Below are 23790 nucleotides of genomic sequence, written 5' to 3' on the forward strand. Positions count from 1 at the left end.
TTATAAAATTTTAAAAAATTACTTACCAGTGAATTCAACTTAGAATTTTTTCCCCACAATTTCAAGACAAACTGATACTCCACGGCAAGATGAGCCAGGCCAATCCTGTAGCTCTGGGTCCCCCTTGGTACTGGGAACCCCAGGGCTGTAACTCTAGTTGGTAAATGTGGAATTTTGATATCACAAAAAATATCATCTTGTGTCAAAATGCATCATACAGACAATATCTACAAAGGCTGCTCGGGAAGGGCCAAAATGTTTGGAAAGACTACATGGAGCCAGATGTAAAAAGCATGATTCAAACCGGTGCCAAACATCTAAGCCAGCTAAGCTGTAGGACACACTTTTTGCTTTATTTACAATTTTTTTTAAATTAGGAAACTGAGACTTAAGAATTTTCTCTGAAATAATAAAAACTGGAAAACAAGTAATTTTAGAAACAAATATATATTTTTGATAGAAACTGTAAGTAAATATTCAGTACTGCCAGAAATATACTATCTTCGACTCTCGGCTTTTATCCAAAAGATACAGAATTATTTTTTGGAAAAGATACAAGATGTACAGACAAATCACATTCATACCTTACAAATGTTAAATAGGGAACAATTTAAATTCATAATGAACAATGAATATTTTCATATTTTCCAGAAGTTTGAAATTTCAAAAGTTAGCAAAATGATTCATTTCCATAATTTTTATGAGTAAAATTAGAAAGAGCTGATCATGTACCTTAATATTATCACTTTATATATTACTCAAAAGTACAAATAACCCTTAAAATAGAATCCCAGGCTTATCATATTACAAAAATACTAAGATATTTATCAAACATAACTAATATAAATGAAATTACATTTTAAAAAATGTTTCACAAACACCAGTCCATCTTTCTCTTTGGTTCAGAAAATAAAAGAGGTAGGTTCAAATAAAGAAAATGCCTATTACATCATTAGATTTTCATTAAAATGCTGGCAATTTATAACATAAATTATTAGAAGTCAAATGAGTTTAAGAACTAAATTAAAAACTGATAATAACTTCAACTAGTAAATATTTTTCTATGTTCCAATCACACAAATAAGAAAAGAGAGTTGACTACAAAAATTGTATTAGTAAAATTTTAAAAAAATGCTCTCATTATTATAAATTAAGTCTCCTATATCATAACATGTTCCTAAAACTTGGGGCAAGAGAAAATATGAACGCATATGTTTACAAATTGGGCCTTTCATTTAAAAATAGGTATCTAATGTATAAGAGTAATACATACTACTATTAATATGTATCTCTCACCTTTGTGCTGCCCAAATTGAGAACAGCAAGTTCAAAGATATTCAACAATGAGGGAGAAATAAGCACGTCATTTGCTCACGATCAACCCACTTCATGCAATTAAAAAAGAAATTTCAGGTTACTAAGAACGGTCCCAAGAAGTCTTCCTGACTAAAATGGAATCTGATTCAAAATGTAGGAAACAAAGGACAAAGGAAAACAAAGATGCTCTTCAGAAGCTGATATAAGTCAAAGGATTTCATTTCTTGCTGCTTTTCAAAGCAATGGCAGAATAAACAGAATCTTTCAAATAAGTTGTCTTGTGTTGATAATTGAACAGTAATACACTGAAAATTAGTGTATAACTCCAGGAACCAAATAACGGTACATATAAAATGGAAAAGTGCCCACTGAAATAAATATAATTTCATCACTTCTCTTTAGAAATTCTACCACTGTGTTCACTCCTATTCAGCTGAGAGAAAAATAAGGACATAAACCCTACACTTCTTTGGATGCTTTTGCTGTAAGGTATATTTTAAATGTAATGATTTTCTATTAGTGGTTCTTCTACAAGGAAATTTAAAGAAATCCATAAAGACATTCAAAATATATAAAACAAGACATTTAAGTATAAAGGAACTGGCATAAACATGAACCACCCGAAATAAAGATTAATGATTTATAACTCTACCACACAAAACAAATTTTGTTCAAGCAAGTACATTTTCAGATTTCGGATTCAGGGCAGAGATTTGCAGGATTATTAAGAAAAGACAAAGTAAAATTGTGTGGCCTTTTCAAAACACATTAAAACTATGATTTTTAACATTTCTGTGTACATATAATTGAGCCCAAAAGTTTGAAGTGACCATTGTTGTCGTCTTCCCTTTTGTGAAAAAAATGCAGCTTCTTTTGCCATAGACTTGTTTCAATTCGAGGAGAAAAAGTCACTCCAAGGATTGCTGAAAGTTTCAATTATCACGCTAAAGCAAAAAAATGCAACATCATTTCTGGGTTACTCCTAAAGTTTGCTTCATATTTTCATAAACCACATAACTGATGCCTACAGCAGGGAGCACCTTCATGAAGTTTGGGGTGATGCCTCTGTAAAGTCCTGGAATTCCTTCTTTGGAAATGATTCGTCGAAAGAGGCCAACCATGTTCAGCTGTGGGGAGCCTTCTAACATGGCTAAAAAATAATAAAAGAAGAGAGTAATTTAATATTCAAGCATGTTTCATTATTATTACAACAAACAATTATGATTCAGAATGATATTCTAGAATACGGTAAAAGGATAACATTTATTCCAAGGAGCCCAAGACAATATCCCTTTTATGATCCTCTTTCTATAGCACCTAACAGTGCGTGTCCTAACTATAAAAATGATGGTAATAATAGTTATTTATTAATTACTATGTTCTAAAGACTGGGTTAATTACCTTCCATACCAATCCTGCAAGATAAATATTATATCAATTTTATAAGTGAGCAATTGGAGGCTTAGAAAGATGGAGAAATTTGTCCTAAAAATCCTAAGTAGAAAATGTTGGGGCTGAGATCCAATGGTCTGACTCCAAAGCTGGTATACTTTCCACCACCCCACACTGCTGCTGTCTCCTTCTTACCAGACAAGCGCTGAAGACAGAACAGTTAAATCCCAGGATGTAAGGGGAGTATGGAAGAAGCTCTGGGAAGCTTGGGGAAAGCACAAGGACCTGGGCCTTGGAAATGACCTCAACAAGCAACAAGAGAAAGCGAAATCCAGTGTTGCTGGCACAACCAAGACAACGGGAGGAGCACTATGTGCTATGGAGATGCAGCTGATTGTTGTATGTGGTTATTACACAGATAGTGAATAAAGTGGGGCCAGATTATTAAAGGCTTTGAAATTCCCACTAAGAACTTTGGAACTGATACTGAAAGGTTGCAAAGATGTCTGAACAGATGTAAAATGATCAGACTTTGAGGTCAGAAATGACAATCTATCAGCCACAGACAATCTATCAGCCATATCAGCCATGCAAAGGTCTGGATCGGAGCTGGCAGACAAGAGGGTTGGAATCAGACTGCATGTGTCTGATTTCCAGTCCCACTATTTACCACAGGTATAATCTTGTGGGAGTTACTTAATTTCTCTCTGCCCCAGCTGCTCATCTGAAAAATAGGGATAATAGTAGTATTCCCATCCCCAAGATGGCTATGATGGTGAAATGAGAGAATACATAAGAAACGTGTAGTTCACTACTTTGTGTTTTTCTCTACAGCCATGACTGTCTCTCAGCTCCTCCAATACACCATGTTGGTGCCTGCCTCAGTGTCTTCACACATGCTTTCCCTCAGCTGGAATGTTTTCTGCTCCCACTCCACTGGCCTGTGCCCACTCATCTTTCTAGTCTCAGCTTCACTGACAGCATTCTGCAGCTCCCAAGTTAGGTTATAGCTCCTTGCTCTGTGCTCCCCTAACAAAAGGGGAGTTGGTTTAACCAGGTTGTTTACTTGCTGGATATACGTCTTCTCTACTCTACACTGGTGGGGCCACATCTGACTTGTTGACTGCTCTACCCCAAGCATCTGTCAGTGTCTAGAATAGGACAATGGCTCAGGGAGTATTTGCCAATTAATGACTGACTGCTTGGCTGGGGTTGCTGTGGCTGGCACTTGGAAGGGAGGTTGGGAACGGAGCTGTAGATGCCCAAGGTGTACTACTTAAGAAAACAATGGATAAGACTGACCAGGGAAAACATCAAAGAGAAAAGAAAGGCATTTGAATGCATACTTTAATAGAGTTGGGATAGCAATAAAAGTGAGCAAATGGTAGCAGTTATCAATGGGCTGGCAGAACAACCAGGACGGTACAGTGTAATCAAAGCCAACCATGGAGACAGTGTCACAGTGAGGAGGAATCACAGAGCAAAACTTGTAGGGTCCACACAACACTAAAAACTGATTCCAGCCACCGTTTACCAAGAATTTAACAAACCCAAGATGCTTTATTTATATTGTTGGTAATTCTTACAACACTGTACAATTTTCATTCCCATTAAAAACCCCAAGAAGTCTGAGGCAAGGATATGAACCCAAATCCATCAGATACCAAAGCTTATAATCTTAAAACGTGCATGTAACACAGTCAAAAAAATCTTACTCTGTTTATGTATAAGGCATATGTATGCACACAGTACATATGCAATGCTTCAGTCACATAAAAATTTCATGACGAGTGAGTATTCAGAAAAAGAATTTCTGAGAAGATTCCTTAAGGAGGCAATAATGAAAAAATGGTTGAGAAATGCCATCTTAAAACTACACTCTGCATCTGAGTAGAACTTGGAGTTCTAAAAGCATATTACTGGTGCAGCACTTTTATCGGTGTGGTTCTGTAATCAAAAATTCACCTTGAGCCTGCATGCGAGTTCTCACCAAAGCCAATGGGTAGCTGGCCAGCTGACCACAGGTGCTGGATAAGGCACCGCATCCCAGCAACACTATGACTCCAGGGTTCACAGAGTCTTTTGCAAAATTATCCAGCCAATAGGACTTCAAGAGCTGCCAGAGAAATAAAGAAGAAAAATAATTAACGAACTCTACAACTTCACTCAATGCAAACATTTTCACAGTTATTCTCAGCCTCGTGACAAGCCCCATTTCTGCAGCACGGGGCCACGCATTTGTAGAAGCTGCAGGCACTGTAGGAGGCAGCGGCTCTATGGAGAGGTGGGAGGCCACTAGGGATGCAGAACACATGAGCTTTGCACTGGTTACTCACATTCTTCTAAACAAACGTGAACTGCGTACCAAACGCTGCAGGATCTAAAGAACACCTCTTATGGTGAGTATTAATAAAACAATATAATTCTACTAATTGTATCTCATTTTACACTTTACACATATTTCATTTGGGCCTTACAAAAACTCTGACATAAATCTATTATTCTGATTTTATTCTGATTTATTCTGAAATGAGGAAAATTCATCTCAGTGGAGTTTTTCTTTGTTTGTTTTTTTGAGATGGAGTCTCACTCTTTTCACCCAGGCTGTAGTGCAGTGACCCAATCTCAGCTCACTGCAACCTCTGCCTCCTAGGTTCAAGCGATTCTTCTGCCTCAGCCTCCTGAGTAGCTTGGATTACAGGTGTCCACCACCACGCCCAGCTAATTTTTGTACTGTTAGTAGAGACGGGGTTTCACCATGTTGGCCAGGCTGATCTCAAACTCCTGACCTCAGGTGATCCGCCCGCCTTGGCCCCCCAAAGTGTGGAGACTATAGGCATGAGCCACCACACCAGGCCCAGAGTTTTTAAAGAAGGACTCAGAACCAGGCGTGCTGATCAAAAGGCCATACTTTATCCCCTATTACTCTAGATCTCTGTATTTCATTAGAAGGCAATAATTAGGAGAAATTGCATAAAATAGATATGATAATCAACTTTTTAAACATGAGCTATTTTAAGTATAAAATACATGTTGTTACATAACTAGTTTAATTTTTTTAATCCTGTTAGACTAAAAATTTTAAATCCTACAGGATTAAAAAAATTATCTCAATGGATTAAAAAATCCATTGAGTGCATTTCTCAAAGGAAATCTTGCAGGTTAGAAGGAAATGGAATGTTATATTCTATGTTCTGAAACTTAAAAAAACTGCCAAACAAAAATACTGTATGGGCAAAACTGTCCTTCAAAAAAGGAGAAATTAAGACTGTCCCTGACAAACAAAAGCTGATATAGCTTATCACGACTAGACCAGCCCTACAAGAAAGGCTAAAAGGAGAAACAAAAGGATGATAAATAACAACACAAAACCATATGAAAACATGAAACTCTATGGTAAAGGTCAATATTTAGAATAATATAAAATCCTATAGTGTTGTAATGAAGGTATATAAATAACTTTAAAATCTATTTCAAAAACAAAATTTAAACAGAATTTAAAGAAGAAAAGCAAAAAAAGTAACTATAAATCTATGTTAAGGATATACAATATCAAAAGACATAAAGTTGGTGGGGAGGAGGTGAAAGATGTAAAGAAACAGAGTTTTCTATACCACTGAAGTTAAGTTGTAAACAGTTTAAAATGAGTTGCTATAACTTTAGTATGTTTTATGTAGTTGCAATGGTAACCACAAAAATAGCATCTATAGAACGCACACAAAGGGAAATGAGAAGGGAATCAAAACATATCACTACAAAAAAAAAAAAAAAATCAACAAAACACAAAAGAAGCCAGGAAGAGAGGAAAGGAAAGACAAAAAAGCTACAGGACAAAGACGAAAGGCAGCTAGCCAAATGACAACAGTAAGTCCTTCCCTATCACTAACTGCTTTAAATGTAAATGGATTAAATCCCCCAATTAAAAGATACAAATTGCTGAGTGAATAACACATACAGAATCAACTATACCTTATCTATGAGACTCACTTTAGATCTAAGGACACACATAAGCTGAAAGTGAAAGGATGGAAAAAGATATTCCATAAAAACGGGAACCCATAGAGAGCAGGGTGGCCATAATTACATCTGACAAAATAGACTTTAAGACAAACTGTCAAAAGAGACAAAGATGGACATTACATCATGATAAATGGGTCACGTTACCAGGAAGAAATAATAATTATAACTATATATGGACCGAATATTACATTCCTACATATATGAAGCAAACATTTATAGAACTGAAGGGAGGAATAAACAGCAACACAGTAATAGTAGGAGACTTTACAACCCCACTTAATGGTATTGGGGAGGACGTGGACAAATTGGAATCTTGGTGTACATTGATAGCAATATTAAAAAACAAAAAGGTCTAGTCACTGTGGAAAATGACATGGAGGTTCCTCAAAAACTTAAAAATAGAATTACCATCTGACCCAGAAATTCCACTTCGGAGTATATGTCAAAAAGAACTGAAAACAGTATCTTGAAGAAATATTTGCACAACCATGTTCACTGCAGCACTATTCACAATAGCCAAGATGTAGAAACAACCCAAATGTCCATCAACAGATAAATAAAATGTGATATATATATACCCAATGAAATATTATTCAACCTCAAAAACAAAAACAAAAAAATCCTGTCATATGCTATTGCTATCACATGGATGAAACTTGAGGAAATTATGTTACATGAAATAAGCCAGTCACATTAACAGAAATACCGCATGATTTCATTTACACAAGGTATTTATTGTAGTCAAACTCATAAAACAAGAAAGTAGGTTACACAGCGCTGGGGTGAAGGGGAAATTGGGAGCTGTTGTTTAATAAGTATAGAGTTTAAGTTTTGCTAGGTGAAAAAATTCTACAGATCTGTTGCACAACAAACCACAAACACTTAACACTTACTGTACCATATATCTAAAAATGGTTAAAACTGTAAACTTTATGTTATGTGTTTTTAAACATAATTTTTTAAAAAACTCAGCACAAGAAGTAAAGTCCTAAACCACGATACCATCTCACATCTAAGAGGATGGCTACAATAAAAATAAGCTTTTTTAAAATGGAAATTAAGTGTTAGTAAGGACATGGAAAAACTGGAACCTTTGTATGTTGCTGGTGAGAATGTAAATGGTGCCGCCACTGTAGAAAACAGTCTGATAGCTCCTAAAAGCTAAACACAGAATGACCACATGACTCAGAAATTCCATTCCAAGATATATACCCAAAGGAATTGAAGGCATAGACTCGAACAGATACGCAGATGCCAATGTTCACTGTAGCATGATTCACAATATTGAAAAAGTAGAAACTATCCAAATGTTCTTCAACAGATGAAGGACTAAACAAAATGTGGTATATACACGTAACAGAATATTACTCAGCCATGAAAAGAAATGAAGTTCTGATACATGCTACAACATGAACAAACCTTAAAGACATTATGCTGAGAGTAATAAATCAGACACAAAAAGAAAAATACTGTGTGATTCTACTTATAAGATATCTTGAATGGGTAAATTCCTAGACATAGAAAGCAGATTAGAGGTTATCAAAGGTTTGAGTTAGGGAGGGTAGGAAGTTATTGCTTAAAACTTAAGGTGTTTCTGTTTGGAGTGAGGAAAAGGATTTGGAAATAGTGTTGATGGTTGCACAATATTGTGAATGTAATTAATGCCACCAAATTGTATACTTACAATGAGTAAAATGGTAAATTTTATATTTTATCATAATTTTTAAAAATTATGTAAGAAACCAGGTGCGGTGGCTCACGCCTGTAATCCCAGCACTTTGGGAGGCCGAGGCGGGCAGATCACGAGGTCAGGAGATCGAGACCATCCTGGCTAATGTGGTGAAACTCTGTCTCTACTAAAAGTACAAAAAACTGGCTGGGCGTGGTGGCGGGCACCTGTAGTCCCAGCTACTCGAGAGGCTGAGGCAGGAGAATGGTGTGAACCCAGGAGGCGGAGCTTGTAGTGAGCTGAGATCACGCCACTGCACTCCAGCCTGGGCAACAGAGCGAGACTCCATCTCAAAAAAAAAAAAAAAAAAAAATATGTAAGAGGCCAAAAACGATTTGCTTGTATACTTCAAATAAGTGAAATGTAAGGAATATGAAGTAAATCTCAACAAAGCTCTTAAAAAAAAAAAAGTCGAGTCTTCTTTTCATTACACATTAAATTCTTCCTCTATGCTGTAGCTTAGATCCCATCCTAACATGCACCCTGACTCATGTCTACCGCAGCACAGCTAACCACACTAGGTTTTAGTTGTTTGTCTCCCCCACCAGACCTTCAGTTTCTTCAAGGCACACACAGAGTCCTTTGAATCCCCAGATCCAGTGTCTAACCCAGAGGTTTGTATAGTGTGTGCTCAATAAATGTTTGTGAGATTCATAAATTATTAAATGATTTAGATTACAGGGTTGATCCAAGATTTGTATTCTTCAGTACAAGAAATGAAACTGTATTACTCACATTAGTCACGTTAATCACTTGGCTTAATGTCAGATTTTTGCAAATCCAAAACAAAGGAATTTATTTGCTTTTTTTGTCTTCCCTGAAAACAATCTCTACAACCACCTTTTAAGGTGAACAACTATACCTAACTTTGAGTCTACTCTTCATTAATAAAAGCAATTCCCAAGAAAATCTAATACAAAAGTGGCCCTATGTACATTCACACTCAAGTTACTTGAAAGTTCAAATAACATATACTTGAATTTACTTCTGGTCACAAACTGTTTTATGGTATATGTCTACTTCACATGAAGTCCAATTCTAACAAGAGCTATTTAACTGCATTTTCAGATTCAAAAGATTTCTATAAACTCACCTCATACACAGCAAGATCTATGCCTGCATAAGGTATGATACCTAATAAATTGGGAACATAACCTTTGTAAAAAGCTCCCAAGCCTTCATGTTTCAAAATCTTCTTGGCACAATCATATATTCCAGAGTATTGCCCAGTTTTACCTACAGCCAGCCTGGTTTTCATAACCTGGATATAAAAAAAATAACAAAATATTATTGTTCATATTAACTCTATCATCACGGAATTCAAATGAAGTAATTTTACACAGATCAAATACCTAGCACATATTGTCACTCAAAAGACTGTACAGTTTGTTGATACATTCTCCTTCATGTATTACCTCTATTGAGGGGCTAAGACCACAGCCAGAGAGACCCGTTGACTGCAAGGAGGATCTGGTGAAGGAAGTGACCAAGGAAATGGAGGCAAGATAATCTGTTGATGCCTTAACAAAACTGACCAGTGACCACCTGCGTCTGGAAGGTGAGGGAAATGGTAGCATAAAGGATAACTCCAGTGTTTCTAGCTTGGAACACAGGATGGGGCAGTGGGGAGTTGGAAGATGATACTATTAATTGATATGGAGGATATAAGGGGAAAATAGGTATTTAGATTTTTTTTGAGAGGTATGTGGAGTAATATAAACAATCATATTAAGATGCTTGGAAAAAAAGCTATATTAGCATGCATACCACATATCGGTGAAAATCGTATTTATCTTGCTTAAGTCTTACCAGTTACTAAAAAACCCTCTGCTATATCAATAAATTCCACATCTACAATATTATTTTTTGCTATAAAGCAGTAGTTGGAAAACTTTTCCTGTAAAGACTAAATAGTAAAATATTTGTCATTGCAAGCCTAAAATATTAGGTCTCAGTTGTACATTCTTTTTGTTTTCTTTTGTTTTTGCCTGCTTTCTAAAAATTATACTTTAAGTTCTGGGATACATGTGCAGAACGTGCAGGTTTGTTACATAGGTATACATGTGCCATGGTGGTTTGCTGCACCCATCAACCCGTCATCTACATTAGGTATTTCTCCTAATACTATCCCTCCCCTAGGCCCCCACTCCCAACAGGCCCCAGTGTGTGATGTTCCCCTCCCTGTGTCCATATGTTCTCATTGTTCAGCTCCCAGTTACAAGTGAGTACGTGTGGTGTTTGGATTTCTGTTCCTGTGTTAGTTTGCTGAGAATGATGGCTTCCAGCTTCATCCATGTCCCTACAAAGACCATGAACTCATCCTTATTTTATGGCTGCATAGTATTCCATGGTGTATATGTGCCACATTTTATCTAGTGTATCATTGATGGGCATTTGGGTTGGTTCCAAGTCTTTGCTATCATGAATAGTGCTGCAATAAACATACGTGTGCACGTCTTTACAGTAGAATAATTTATGATCCTTTGAATATATAACCAGTAATGGGATTGCTGGGTCAAATGGTATTTCTGGTTCTAGATCCTTGAGGAATCGCCACACTGTCTTCCACAATGGTTGAACTAATTTACACTCCCACCAACAGTGTAAAAGCATTCCTATTTCTCCCCATCTTTGCCAGCATCTGTTGTTTCCTGACTTTTTAACTAACTGGTGTGAGATGGTATGTCATTGTGGTTTTGATTTGCATTTATCTAACAACCAGGGATGATGAGCCTTTTCTCATATGTTTGTTGGCTGCATAGAGGTCTTCTTATGAGAAGTGTCTGTTCATATCCTTCACCCACTTTTTCATGGGGTTTTTTTTCCTTGTAAATTTGTTTAAGTTCCTTATAGATTCTGGATATTAGCCCTCTGTATTTTTCTCCCATTCTGTAGGTTGCTGGTTCACTCTGATGATAGTTTCTTTTGCTGTGCACAAGATATTTAGTTTAATTAGATCCCATTTGTCAACTTCGGCTTTTGTTGCCATTGCTTTCTGTGATTTAGTCAAAAAGTCTTTGTCCATGCCTATGTCCTAAATGGTATTGCCTAGGTTTTTTTCTAGGGTTTTTTATAGTTTTAGGTCTTATGTTTAAGACTTTAATCCATCTTGAGTTAATTTTTGTATAAGGTGTAAGGAAGGGGTCCAGTTTCAGTTTTCTGCATATGGCTAGCCAGTTTTCCCAACATCATTTATTAAATAAGGAATCCTTTCCCTATTGTTTTTGTCAAAGATCAGATGGTTGTAGATGTGTGGCATTATTTCTGAGGCCTCTGTTCTGTTCCATTGGTCTATATATCTGTTTTGGTACCAGTACCATGTTGTTTTGGTTACTGTAGCTTTGTAGTATGCTTGAAGTCAGGCAGCGTGATGCCTCCAGCTTCATTCTTTCTGCTTTGGATTGTCTTGGCTATACGGGCTCTTTTTTGGTTTCATATAAAATTTAAAGTAGTTTTTTCTAATTCTGTGAAGAAAGTCAATGTTAGCTTGATGGGGATATCATTGAATCTATAAATGTCTTTGGGCAGTATGGCCATTTTCATGATATTGATTCTTCCTATCCATGAGCATGGAATGTTTTTCCATTTGTTTGTGTCCTCTCTTATTTCCTTGAGCAGTGGTTTGTAGTTCTCCTTGAACAGGTGCTTCACATCCCTTGTAAGTTGTATTCCGAGGTATTTTATTCTCTTTGTAGCAATTGTGAATGGTAGTTCACTTGTGATTTGGCTGTTTGTCTATCATTGGTGTATAGGAATGCTTGTTATTTTTTCACATTGATTCTGTACCCTGAGACTTTGCTTGAAGTTGCTTATCAGCTTAAGGAGATTTGGGGCTGAGATGAGGAGGTTTTCTTTCTTTTCTTTTTCTTTTCTTTTTTTTTTTTTTTTTTTTTTTTTGAGACGGAGTCTCGCTCTGTTGCCCAGGCTGGAGTGCAGTGGCCGGATCTCAGCTCACTGCAAGTGAGGAGGTTTTCTAAATATACAATTATGTCATCTGCAAAGACAGACAATTTGACTTTCTCTCTTCCTATTTGAATACCTTCTATTTCTTTCTCCTGCCTGATTGCCCTGGCCAGAACTTCCAATACTATGTTGAATAGGAGTAGTGAGAGAGGGCATCCTTGTCTTGTGCCAGTTTTCAGAGGGAATGCTTCCAGCTTTTGCCCATTCAGTATGATATTGGCTGTGGGTTTGTCATAAATAGCTCTCATTATTTTGTTATACATTCCATCAACATCTAGTTTATTGAGAGTTTTTAGCATTAAGAGGTGTTGAATTTTATTGAAGGCCTTTTCTGCATCTATTGAGATAATCATGTGGTTTTTGTCACTGGTTCTGTTTATTGATGAATTCAGTTATATTGATTTGCATGTTGAACCATCCTTGCATCCCAGGAATGGAGTTGACTTGATAGTGGTGAATAAGCTTTTTGATGTGCTGCTGAATTCAGTTTGCTGGTATTTTATTGAGGATTTTCACATTGATGTTCATCAGGGATATTGGCCTGAAAATTTCTTTTTTTTTTTTTTTTTTTTTGAGACGGAGTCTTGCTTTGTTGCCTAGGCTGGAGTGCAGTGGCACCATCTCGGCTCACTGCAAGCTCCGCCTCCTAGGTTCATGCCATTCTCCTGCCTCAGCCTCCGAGTAGCTGGGACTACAGGCACACACCACCACGCCCAGCTAATTTTTTGTATTTTTAGTAGAGACGGGGTTTCACCGTGTTAGCCAGGATGGTCTCGATCTCCTGACCTCGTGATCTGCCCGCCTCGGCCTCCCAAAGTGCTGGGATTACAGGCGTGAGCCACCGCGCCTGGTGAAAATTTCTTCTTTGGTTGTGTCTCTGCCAGGTTTTGGTATCAGAATGATGCTGCCCTCATAAAATGAGTTAGGGAGGAGTCCCTCTTTTTCTATTGTTTGGAATAATTTCAGAAGGAATGGTATCAGCTCCTCTTTGTACCTCTGGTAGAATTCGGCTGTGAATGTGTCTGGTCCTGGGCTCTTTTTGGTTGGTAGGCTATTAATTACTGCCTCAATTTCAGAACATGTTACTGTTCTATGCAGGGATTCTGTTTCTTTCTGGTTTAGTCTTGGGAGGGTGTACGTGTCCAGGAATTTATCCATTTCTTCTAGATTTTCTAGTTTATTTGCATAGAGGTGTTTATAGTATTCTCTGACGTTAGTTTGTATTGGGATCAGTGGTGATATCCCCTTTATCATTTTTATTGTGTTCATTTGATTCCCCTCTCTTTTCTTCTTTATTATTTTGGCTAGTGGTCTATCTATTTTGTTAATCTTTTCATAAAACCAGCTCCTGGATTAATTGATTTCTTGAAGGGTTTTTTGTGTCTCTATCTCCTTCAGTTCTGCTCTGATCTTAGTTATTTCTTGTCTTCTGCTATCTTTTGAATTTGTTTGCTCTTGCTTCTCTAGTTCTTTTAATTGTGATTTTAGCATGTCGATTTTAGATCTTTCTCGCTTCATCCTGTGTTGCCCACTTTTTAAAAATGTAAAAAAACATTCTTAGCTCAAGGGCTGTACAAAACAGCCCGTAGGTCTGTGTTTTGCCAACCTATGTAATAATGAAAGGATGTCTAATTAGGATACCACCATATAATCAAATCCTGAGATTCCATTACTAAATTTATCACACAGAGACTCTTTGGACAGGAGTGAGAATTATATTTCTCACCAACACAGTGGCAGCCAGCCTCTAATGTGACCCCCAATGATATTTGTCTCCTGGTATTCACATCATTATAGCATCCCCTCCCACACTCTACCAGGGTTGGTCTGTATGATCAACAGAATACAGCAGAAAAGGCAAAAGATATCAGCTTTCGTCTTGGGCACTCTCTCTCTCTCTCTTTCTGTTGGATCACTGACTATAGGGAAGCCAGCTACTGTGTTTTGAGGATACTCAGGCAGTCTACAGAAAGGCTCATGTGGTAAGGAACTGATGTTTCCAGCCCATAGCCAGTGAGGCCTGGCTGCAACCATATGAATGAGCTTGGAATCCACCCCCAGCCGAGTCTCGAGGTGACTGCAGCACTGACTACCATCTTGACTATGGGCTGTGAAAATCCCTGAGCCAGAGGCACCCAGCTAAGCTGCTCCCAGATTCCTGACCCATACGAACTCTGCAATGATAAATACTTGTTTTAAACTGTTGATTTTGGGATAACTTGTTAGAGAGCAATAGACAACCAACACAAACACCATCACACAGTCAGACTTCACAATGGTACTCACCTCCATTGGATATATAAAAGTCTGTGCAGTTGCTCCAGCCATGGAACCAGAAATAAATCTCTCAAATGTTCCGATTTTTTGTCCTTCTTCAGTAAGTAACTTCTTGTACTGTATAAATAAGTTTTAAAATGCACATTACTACCTGCCGTGGACTGAGCTGTGCCCCCACCAAACTCATATGTTGAAGCCCTAACCTCCCATGTGATGGTATTAGGAGATGAGGCTTCTGGATTAGGGTTATGAGGTCATGAGGATGGAGCCCTCATGAAAGGATCAGTGTTCTTATAAGAGCAGACACCAGAGGGCTCACTCTCTCTCTCTCCCCTCACATGTGCACCAAGAAAAGACCATGTGAGCACACACCAGCTGTCTATAAGCTGGAAAGAGAACCTCACTAGAAATCAAACTGGTTTGGCCCTTGATCTTAGGCATTCTAGCCTCCGAAACTGTGAGAAACGAATTTCCTCTGTTGATTCCACACACTCTGTGGTATTTTATGGCAGCCCAAGCCAACTAGACAATCCTAGAATACAAATCAGCTCCTAGAAATCAATAAATTGACAAATGTGATGCTGTGTCTCGAAATGTATACACTACATTAATAATACGTAGCAGAAGAGTAAGGCCTAAATGCTACTACACGCAGTTACTGGACAGTGGTTTTCAAGTCAGATTTCTACAGAATACAGATGTCTCCCAGGTTGGACCAAGTTGCTCCTTTGCTGAAACAGCATAACAGCATTCTTCCCCAGACGTACAGAAAATACAAGGTTAATCAAGTTTTCACAGTGTTTGGATAGTTTCCCCACAGTTTTTAAAAGATGAGTTTATTTCCACCAGTGCAAATAAAACGAATAAATAGGTGACAAACAAATATTAACACAACAATTTATAAAAACAGTTTTTGCAGGTAATACATAGAATTATACTAACCTATCAAGCCCAGCATCTCCCTGGCTATCAGTACTAAAGGGACCCAACATAGCTAACTGGACCAAGGGTGGAAATATGACCCCAATACAGCCAAAATAGTGACTGGTCAGGATATTAATATCATGTGATTGAGAGTCAGGCAGACCTGGGCTGGAACTCAGGCTAGACTGCAATGGTGTGATCTCAGCTCACTGCAACCTCAGCCTCTCGAACTCAAGTGATCCTCCCACCTCAGCCTCCAGAGTACAGGCACACACCCCAAGCCCAACTAATTTTTATATTTTTTGTAGAAATGGGGTTTTGCCATGTTGCCCAGGCTGGTCTTGAACTCCTGGGCTCAAGCAAACTACCTCTCAAAGTGCTGGGATTAGAGGCGTGAGCCACCATGCCCAGCTTCCCTTCATCTTAATGGCTTGAGATTGAGGCAAATTGAGCTCAAATTCCAGTCCGGCAGTTCTGTCTTTTCATTCACTTAATAAAAGTTTCCTGGCACTGGGCAAGGTGCTAGGAATACAAGTAGCTACTGCCTAAGGAAGCTCACAGTCTCACCAAGAAGATAAGTGCAGAGAACATCAGAATTCAGTGTGAAATAACAAAAGGAAATTAAAACAGAAGCATTCCCGGAGGAACTAACTCCTGAGTAAGGTACTAAAGGACATTCCCCACCATATGACATATAGAAAGAGGAAGGGTGTGTATGTGTTGCTGAAGCAGGGTCAGGAGACAGGGAGTAGCAGAAAGATGACGTGCATGGTGGATATGTTGAGTGTGAGGCACTCCTAGGCCATGCAAGCAGAGATGCTGAAACACACAGTACACAGGTAGATCTACGGTGTTGAGATAAAGAGAAAGATATTGGAGTGGAATGCAGTCAGTACAGAGATGGCAGCTGAAACCATGAGAACACTATCCCACACTACCACCTTGTCAACGACACAATTACACTACTATCGTAATGACAACCCACAGAGAACACAGCTTTACCCCAAACTGATGATGTGTTTGACAGAGCTACACACCAGGTTGAAAAGATCTTTTTCTTAGTTTCCTAAAGTACTAGCTATTCAATGAACAAAACCTATCTGAATCTAAAAGTGAGCTAGTTACATACTCTGGGAAATTTGAGAATATATACAGCCTATTTACCCTGAAGTAATTTAGAACCCACGGAGAAAACAATGGGTTTTCCATCATCCAATGAAAAATGGGATATTCTGCAATTCAGCATTCGAGGGAGGCTAGACAGGGGAGGAACTGATTTTGGTTGAGATGCTTAGGACATGCTTCTCATAGGAAGGTGGCTTTTAGAGAGCCCCGAGGGACGAATGGACCTTCAGCAGGACAGGAGACAGCGGCACCATAGGCCCAGAGCCCATAAGAACACTACACCACACTGTGTAGACAGCTTTCTCTTGATGTCTAAGAAAGTTAGTGTGCAGAAATCACAATACTATAAAGAGGTCTTAGGAAGGAGCTTGGGTGGACAGAAGCAGAGGATGCCTGCTGGTGGTACCAAGGTAAGAATTTGACAAATGACATAAAGTAAAATATGCATATTTGTTTGTAATACCCATGGACTTTCAAAAATACTAAACTTCTTGCATACTAAAATAACTGCATTGAGTATTTGTTTATTTTAGGCTCTGGCTTTCCTATCATAAAATCCAAGTATGAAGTCAGAATAACCTAAGGGTATCTCAAACATTAGCCCTTAATAATCATGATTTGAATCTTTAAACCTTCACATAAGGAAAATAACCTTCCCAAGGATACGTTCTCATTAAAATCCTGGAGACTAGATTCTCTTTAAATTTTTTTTTTTTTTTTTTTTTTGCTTCTCTATTTCCCAGGCAAAGAAAAAGGATACCATAATCTTCTCAAGAGTATTCTGTTGCTCAAGAACAAAACACTCTCCAGAATAATCTAAAATCTACATGGAATAATACAAAAACTACGGGGGTGGGGAGTTGAATTTCAAGGCCCTTACAGTCCTTGATAAACAACGATGGAATAAATAATGGAAAAAGTAATCTGTGGCTTCTCAACTAGACAGTTCTGCCAACGACCATAAAGAGAACCCAAACTCTAAAACTTACCTCGGTATTTCCCCTTTACATTGAGTTAGGCTGAAGCAATAGCTCAAAAAATCCAAGTTAACAAAAGTCAACAGAGAAGTGATTCAGAGGTAAATGCCTTTGTTCAGTCATTCATTCTTTCAACACTCACTTGGCACTTATCACATGCCAAGCTCTGTCTAGGTGCTGGAGTACATGGGGAAGAAGCCATGCCCCTGCCTTCATGGAGCTGTCACTCCAAACTCAGCTCAGTTTTACAGCAATGTCAAATTACACAAAGGACTTCAACTTGTAAGTTTTCCTTCCACAGGTTAGATTGTGACACTTTCATAAAACTTACGTTAGTGTGCTGCTTCTGCTCAGAATTCAGAATGAATAAACTAAAATTCTACCCTTCCTTTAAGAACTACTTAGAAAAACAAACTTTCTTTATAAATAATATGATGAATTAAGAATCCCGTAACTTGGTCATGATAAATCTCTGATTTTATTTAGTCTAATCTATAAGTGATACTTCTTATGGAGTATACGCGAAAGATTATTGTGTATTAAAACAAGAATCCCAAAAGCATTATACATTAACCTTTATTGAATCCGTTTACTAACTCCTCTTTGTTAATAAATTCCATAGGTGATAAAAATTACCTGTTCATATGCCCAGAACTTAACAGCTGTCTCAGGAGCAATTTTGATGACGTTTGTACCATTTCCCCTCCAAAGGGAGCGGATTCCTCCCTCTTTTACCATCTGTCGAAAGCCACCAAATATGTTCATTTTGTCTGATTTTGAACCATGAACCTAAAAATAAAAGCAGAATGATATAAAATGCTGCTGGCATATTACTGTTACTTTTTCTAAAGCAACCATACAATCTTTTTCAATACTGTTTCTAACTGCAAGAAGATATATTTGAAAATAAAATATAGAAAGGTTGAAAAAATAAATTATACATAATGATGGAGGGAGTATTGCCATGATTTTAGACGCCTGTCTCTGACTCTAAAACTAAGAATAATTGGTATCTTCGGTGTGAGAAAGCAGAGAGAGAAGACAAGAAGAACATTAAAATTATGAACAACCTTCATAAGATAACATTAACTAAATTATGTATCAGGCAATGGAACACCCTTTGAAACATGAACAAGCTCAGTTAAAGAGAAATAAAAAAGTATACTGCAGGTAATTATATTATATTATATTATATTATATTATATATACTGCAGGTAATACTGTTTATATTCTTGAGGACAGGGAGTAGTATCTTACTGTAGTCCTCAAGAAGTAGTAAGACATGAACTGTAAATGGGTCTGAAATGGTTTGGATATTGTGTATATCAGGGTTACAAACACTGGAACGCATACAGCCTGAAACCAAAAATAAAAATTGTACCTTCTTTGGCATTTGAGGCCTCTCTAGGCAATAAATTCATTACAACATGTACCCATCCTGTGAATACTGATAAATTACTTGGCTTATACTACAGATGTGGTAGTCATTTAAAAATACTATACCTTATGACCACCTACAGAAAAAACTGATTAAATCCAATACACCAAAAATAATTAAACAAATCAGACATTCTTCTGATTGTTTCAGCTCACATAAAAGGGGTGAATACCACTAAACAGACACACACACACACTCACACACACACACACGCACTCACAGAAGCGGGTAAATTCTGAAGGCCAGCCATATGGCCAGTATGAAAATGGGGCCCAATAAGAACTCTGCACACCAAAGGCTCAGGTGAGCCTCCCTGGTTGGTCTGCAATATTCTGCGCCTAGTGTCACACAACAGTGCCAGGAAAGTAAGACACGGAGATTCCACAGGGAGAGGATAACAGAAGCTCTGCCCTATGAGCTTCCTTACTTGACTGATTTTCATCTGTATTTTTTCCCTGTAATAAACCATAACCAGGGATAATAAGCTTTCAGTGAGTTATGTGAGTATTTCTAGAGAAGTATCGAACCTGAAGGTTGACTGTGAAAACTCCTCACATTTGCAGAAACTAAATTCCAGAGAAATCCATTTTATTTTAAATAAATAAACTTCACAATAAAATAGGACAAAGGAAAAAATAAATGCTTATTCAAGTTCTCTAAAAGTCAACTTAACTACTGTTCCTAAAGAAAAACACACACCAATCCCCTCTCCTTTTCCTTTAAAGCATTAGCTTTGCCCCTAAATACATTTTGGGATTTGGGTACATTCTGAAGGAATGCTAGTTTAAAATACTGTCAGAAATCTTTTTGTCCAGAAATCTATGGACAAATATAAAAGCTGCTGACCATAAGTATAACAAAGTTTTAAAAATATTTTGTAAACTACTACTATGTTCCAATAGGTTATTCCAGTGTACCGGACATTTTCACATACCTGATATTGTTTGATTCTCACAACCATTCTTGTTAGATATTCTTATCCCCATCCCAGAATGAAGGAAAATGAGACCTCAGAGGTTTCATGCAGCATGAGAACCAAGAGCACTGGAGGCAAAGATACTCCATTTCCCCTCTCATTTGTGGTAAAGGAAAAGTTAATTCTCTGGGCCTCAGATTCCCCCTGGAAAAATGATAAAATACCTACTTCACTGGGCTGCTGCAAGCATTAACTGGCTTACCACAATAAGCAACTACATATTAATTATTTTCCTTTCCCTCTTTCCACTCTGGCCAGCCCAATGCTACACTGCCAGTAAATAACAAAATCAGTCTATAAAGCCAGGCTAACCTCAGCTTCAGAATAATTTTTAAAATTACATTGCTGGTCTAAGATTCTAGATTTCAGAAACACTTTACTTTTGATAAAGTATATAAAAAGGAAGGAAACTATAAATAAGGAGAACCCACAAGAATAGCTAGAGATATTATTTAAATTAAACATTTGAATAGTCATAGAATGCCAAAGATTAAAAGTTCATTACATACACGTACTAACAATCTAAGGTTTGGTACACTGCCATACTTACATGGACTGATTTCAGAGTTAACAGCAACAAAATAGATTTATTTTTTAGGGTATAAAAGATTATTACTGAGAAATTTTAAAACTTCTTTTTCAAAGCACCACATTTCTCACTGTTTTAGAATATTTAGGGCAAACCTGGACACACGATAATAAAGCTCACCTGCATCATGATTTTCAGACGGTCCAAAGGGGCAGTGCTTGTTCGAGAGACAGCACCAGCAATGCCTCCTGCCAAAAGCTGCCTCCACCATTGTCCGGATTTTTTTTCATCTTCCGTGAATTCATCTGGAATAGTTAAGCTATCCCCTATGTCAATTCCCTGTTAAAATGAAAAAAAGATCCCCTTAGTTAAAAATATATAATCCCAGAAGACGTTTCTGTTTTAGAGAGAATCATATGTTATTTTACTGTTAATATGAACTTCACTCCCTAGAATTTATACTAAACCAATTTGAGCACAAAGATTATGTCTTCTATTCACAACGAACAATGTACAGTATCAGTTCACAAGAAATGAAAATAAACAGTAATTACAAATATACAAAACCAACAGTTACAACTTCCTTTCATCATAGATTCACAGTATCTTTTCTTCTCTAGGTCTAGGTTAGAATGAAAGGGCAGCATTTTATCAGATATAGTCAATCTTTTTTACTGCAACCACTTTTCATAAGGCTAGAAAACCAATTGGTGATGATATATTTTAAGAAATTAGTTCATCAGTGCTTAAACAATACTTCCTTTATCTCAAATTTATATCCACATTACACTTTATAGCATGATGTTTTAAATATGTAAATAAAAATTAAAATTGTGTATGTGAATACCCCTAAACTCATTTTCTACTGTTTATAAAAATATTTTTATAAATCTGACTTGTCATTTAAAACATGCAACAGATTCTATATAAAATTTAGCTAATGGAGAGGTATTGTTTCAAATCATCACCCCTTCAACCTATTCTACATTACCATAGCTTGAGAGAAACAATTCTATAATATTATTTTTACAATTCTATTATCTAAATTGTTTTGGCATAAAATTATTTTTACAAGCAAGAGTGCCAGGGGAAGGAGCTATCCTATTATCCTATGGTAGTAACCCTCTCTTCCTTCATTCTACCATCAATAAAATGGAGACATGATTGTAGTCTCACCTGTTATCAACTACCTTAAAAAATACAGTAAGAATTATGTAAATAAAACTTCACATAGTGTAAAATTTATCTAGGCAACTGAACTACTAGTATATTATTTTATATTCATAGCTGAGAAGGCACTAATCGCCAACAATTTTATAATGCTTTATGTAAGCTTAGGCATTGTTACTAGTGGCAATGTGAACTCCTGACTTCATTTAATGCATATTAATTTAGTAAAATCTTAAGTGCGTAGAAGACAAGCCCATTAAGAAAAAAGAAAAAGGCTGGGCCCGGTGGCTCCGCCTGTAATCCCAACACTTTGGGAGGCTGAGGCAGGTGGATCACGAGGTCAGGAAATGGAGACTATCCTGGCTAACATGCTGAAACCCCGTCAGTACTAAAAATACAAAAAATTACCCAGGCGAGGTGGCGGGTGCCTGTAGTCCCAGCTACTCGGGAGGCTGAGGCAGGAGAATGGCGTGAACCCGGGAGGCGGAGGTTGAAGTGAGCCGAGATGGCGCCACTGCACTCCAGCCTGGGCGGCAGAGTGAGACTAAGTCTCAAAAAAAAAAAAAACAAAAAAAACAAAAAAAAAACTCCTTCAGAGAGTTCCCAATAGTTTCAGGAGCAGATTGCATAATAATAGAACTTGGTTTACATCAGTATGCGGAACATTAATGAAACAATCAAAATTTGAAAGCTTTGTGGAAAACAAACTGGTATGAAATGCTAGGCAGATGAAGCAAAAAGATTCTGTAACCTTTAATGCCTTTAATGAATATTGTAAGTGCCTTAAGCCAGAGATAAATCTAAGCAATCTGACCAAACAAGGACACAGATCCTTAGCAACCATGAGGTGCTGAGATTATTTGGACAATACGCCTGTAATCCCAGCACTTTGGGAGGCCGAGGCGGGCGGATCACGAGGTCAGGAGATCGAGACCATCCTGGTTAACACGGTGAAATCCCGTCTCTACTAAAAAATACAAAAACTTAGCCGGGCGAGGTGGCCGGCGCCTGTAATCCCAGCTACTCGGGAGGCTGAGGTAGGAGAATGGCGTGAACCCGGGAGGCGGAGCTTGCAGTGAGCTGAGATCCAGCCACTGCACCAACCTGGGCGACAGAGGGAGACTCCCTCTCAAAAAAAAAAAAAAAAAAAAAAAAAGTAAAAGAAAAGGCTACAACTTTTACACTTCCCTATGGCAGAATACATAAATGCCAGTAAAAGCTGGACAGCTTATTCATCAAGGTGGTATTTCTTCCAAGTTTTCAGAATGGACATTTATGCAGTCTTGGGTTTTGTTTTTGTTTTGTTTTTTTAAACAACTCTATAAATCTATGCCTAATAGAATAAATAGAACTCTACAGGTTAAGGAGCTACTGGGACTTGGGTATTCTGGCCCATAAGTGTTACAGAGTGTTCTTGGTTGATAACTGTACCTATGGTTTATAGCTCCAAATAAGTATAAATACATAAAGTATACTTACTGTAGAATGTTTCCAGAAACGGATAATTTCCTCAATGTCTGTAACAGGATTAAATAAGAAGTAGTCTCTCCATTCATTCCAGTCCACGGTCATTGTCCCATCAGCATCAATGCTGAAATTAAAAAAAAAAAAAAAGATCAAAGAACAAAACTAAATTGATAAATAAAACTGACAATACTGGCCACTTTACAGAATGACAGTTTCTTTTCTAACATAATATTCTTTTTAAATTAAAAAACCCCATCCACAAATATAGGTTGTTGGAAATGGCAGCAAGCATTTTATGGTCCTGTTAGATAGTTTTAATTATCTACATAAAAATGGGTCCCAACATTACAGCCAGCTCACCAAAGACTACTTTCAGCACTCTGTCAAACTCTGCCAATGAGCTACAAAACACAAAAACTGAAAGATAAAATATTGAAAGATGGTAATGAATAGATTCACTATCCATTTTTTCACGCACTTAGTGGA

General features: G+C 37.4%; 1 protein-coding gene across 2 annotated transcripts in view; it reads right to left on the reverse strand.

Moving 5' to 3' along the window:
- Nucleotides 1–334: 334 nt before the first annotated feature.
- The window catches only part of LOC112606919 (calcium-binding mitochondrial carrier protein SCaMC-1), a 56076-nt gene continuing 32620 nt past the window's right edge, over nt 335–23790 (reverse strand). For both annotated transcript variants that reach the window (XM_025357881.1, XM_025357891.1), the window contains exons 4-10: nt 23317–23428; nt 20848–21006; nt 18361–18513; nt 14708–14815; nt 9552–9719; nt 4675–4825; nt 335–2467 (exon numbers count right to left, since the gene is read on the reverse strand). In XM_025357881.1, coding sequence (XP_025213666.1) covers nt 2283–2467; nt 4675–4825; nt 9552–9719; nt 14708–14815; nt 18361–18513; nt 20848–21006; nt 23317–23428 — 1036 coding nt within the window. In that variant the 3' untranslated portion in view covers nt 335–2282. The remainder of the gene's footprint in view (nt 2468–4674; nt 4826–9551; nt 9720–14707; nt 14816–18360; nt 18514–20847; nt 21007–23316; nt 23429–23790) is intronic.

This window comes from Theropithecus gelada, chromosome 1 (genome assembly GCF_003255815.1).
Source record: "Theropithecus gelada isolate Dixy chromosome 1, Tgel_1.0, whole genome shotgun sequence".
In the NCBI taxonomy this organism is placed as follows: Eukaryota; Metazoa; Chordata; class Mammalia; order Primates; family Cercopithecidae; genus Theropithecus; species Theropithecus gelada.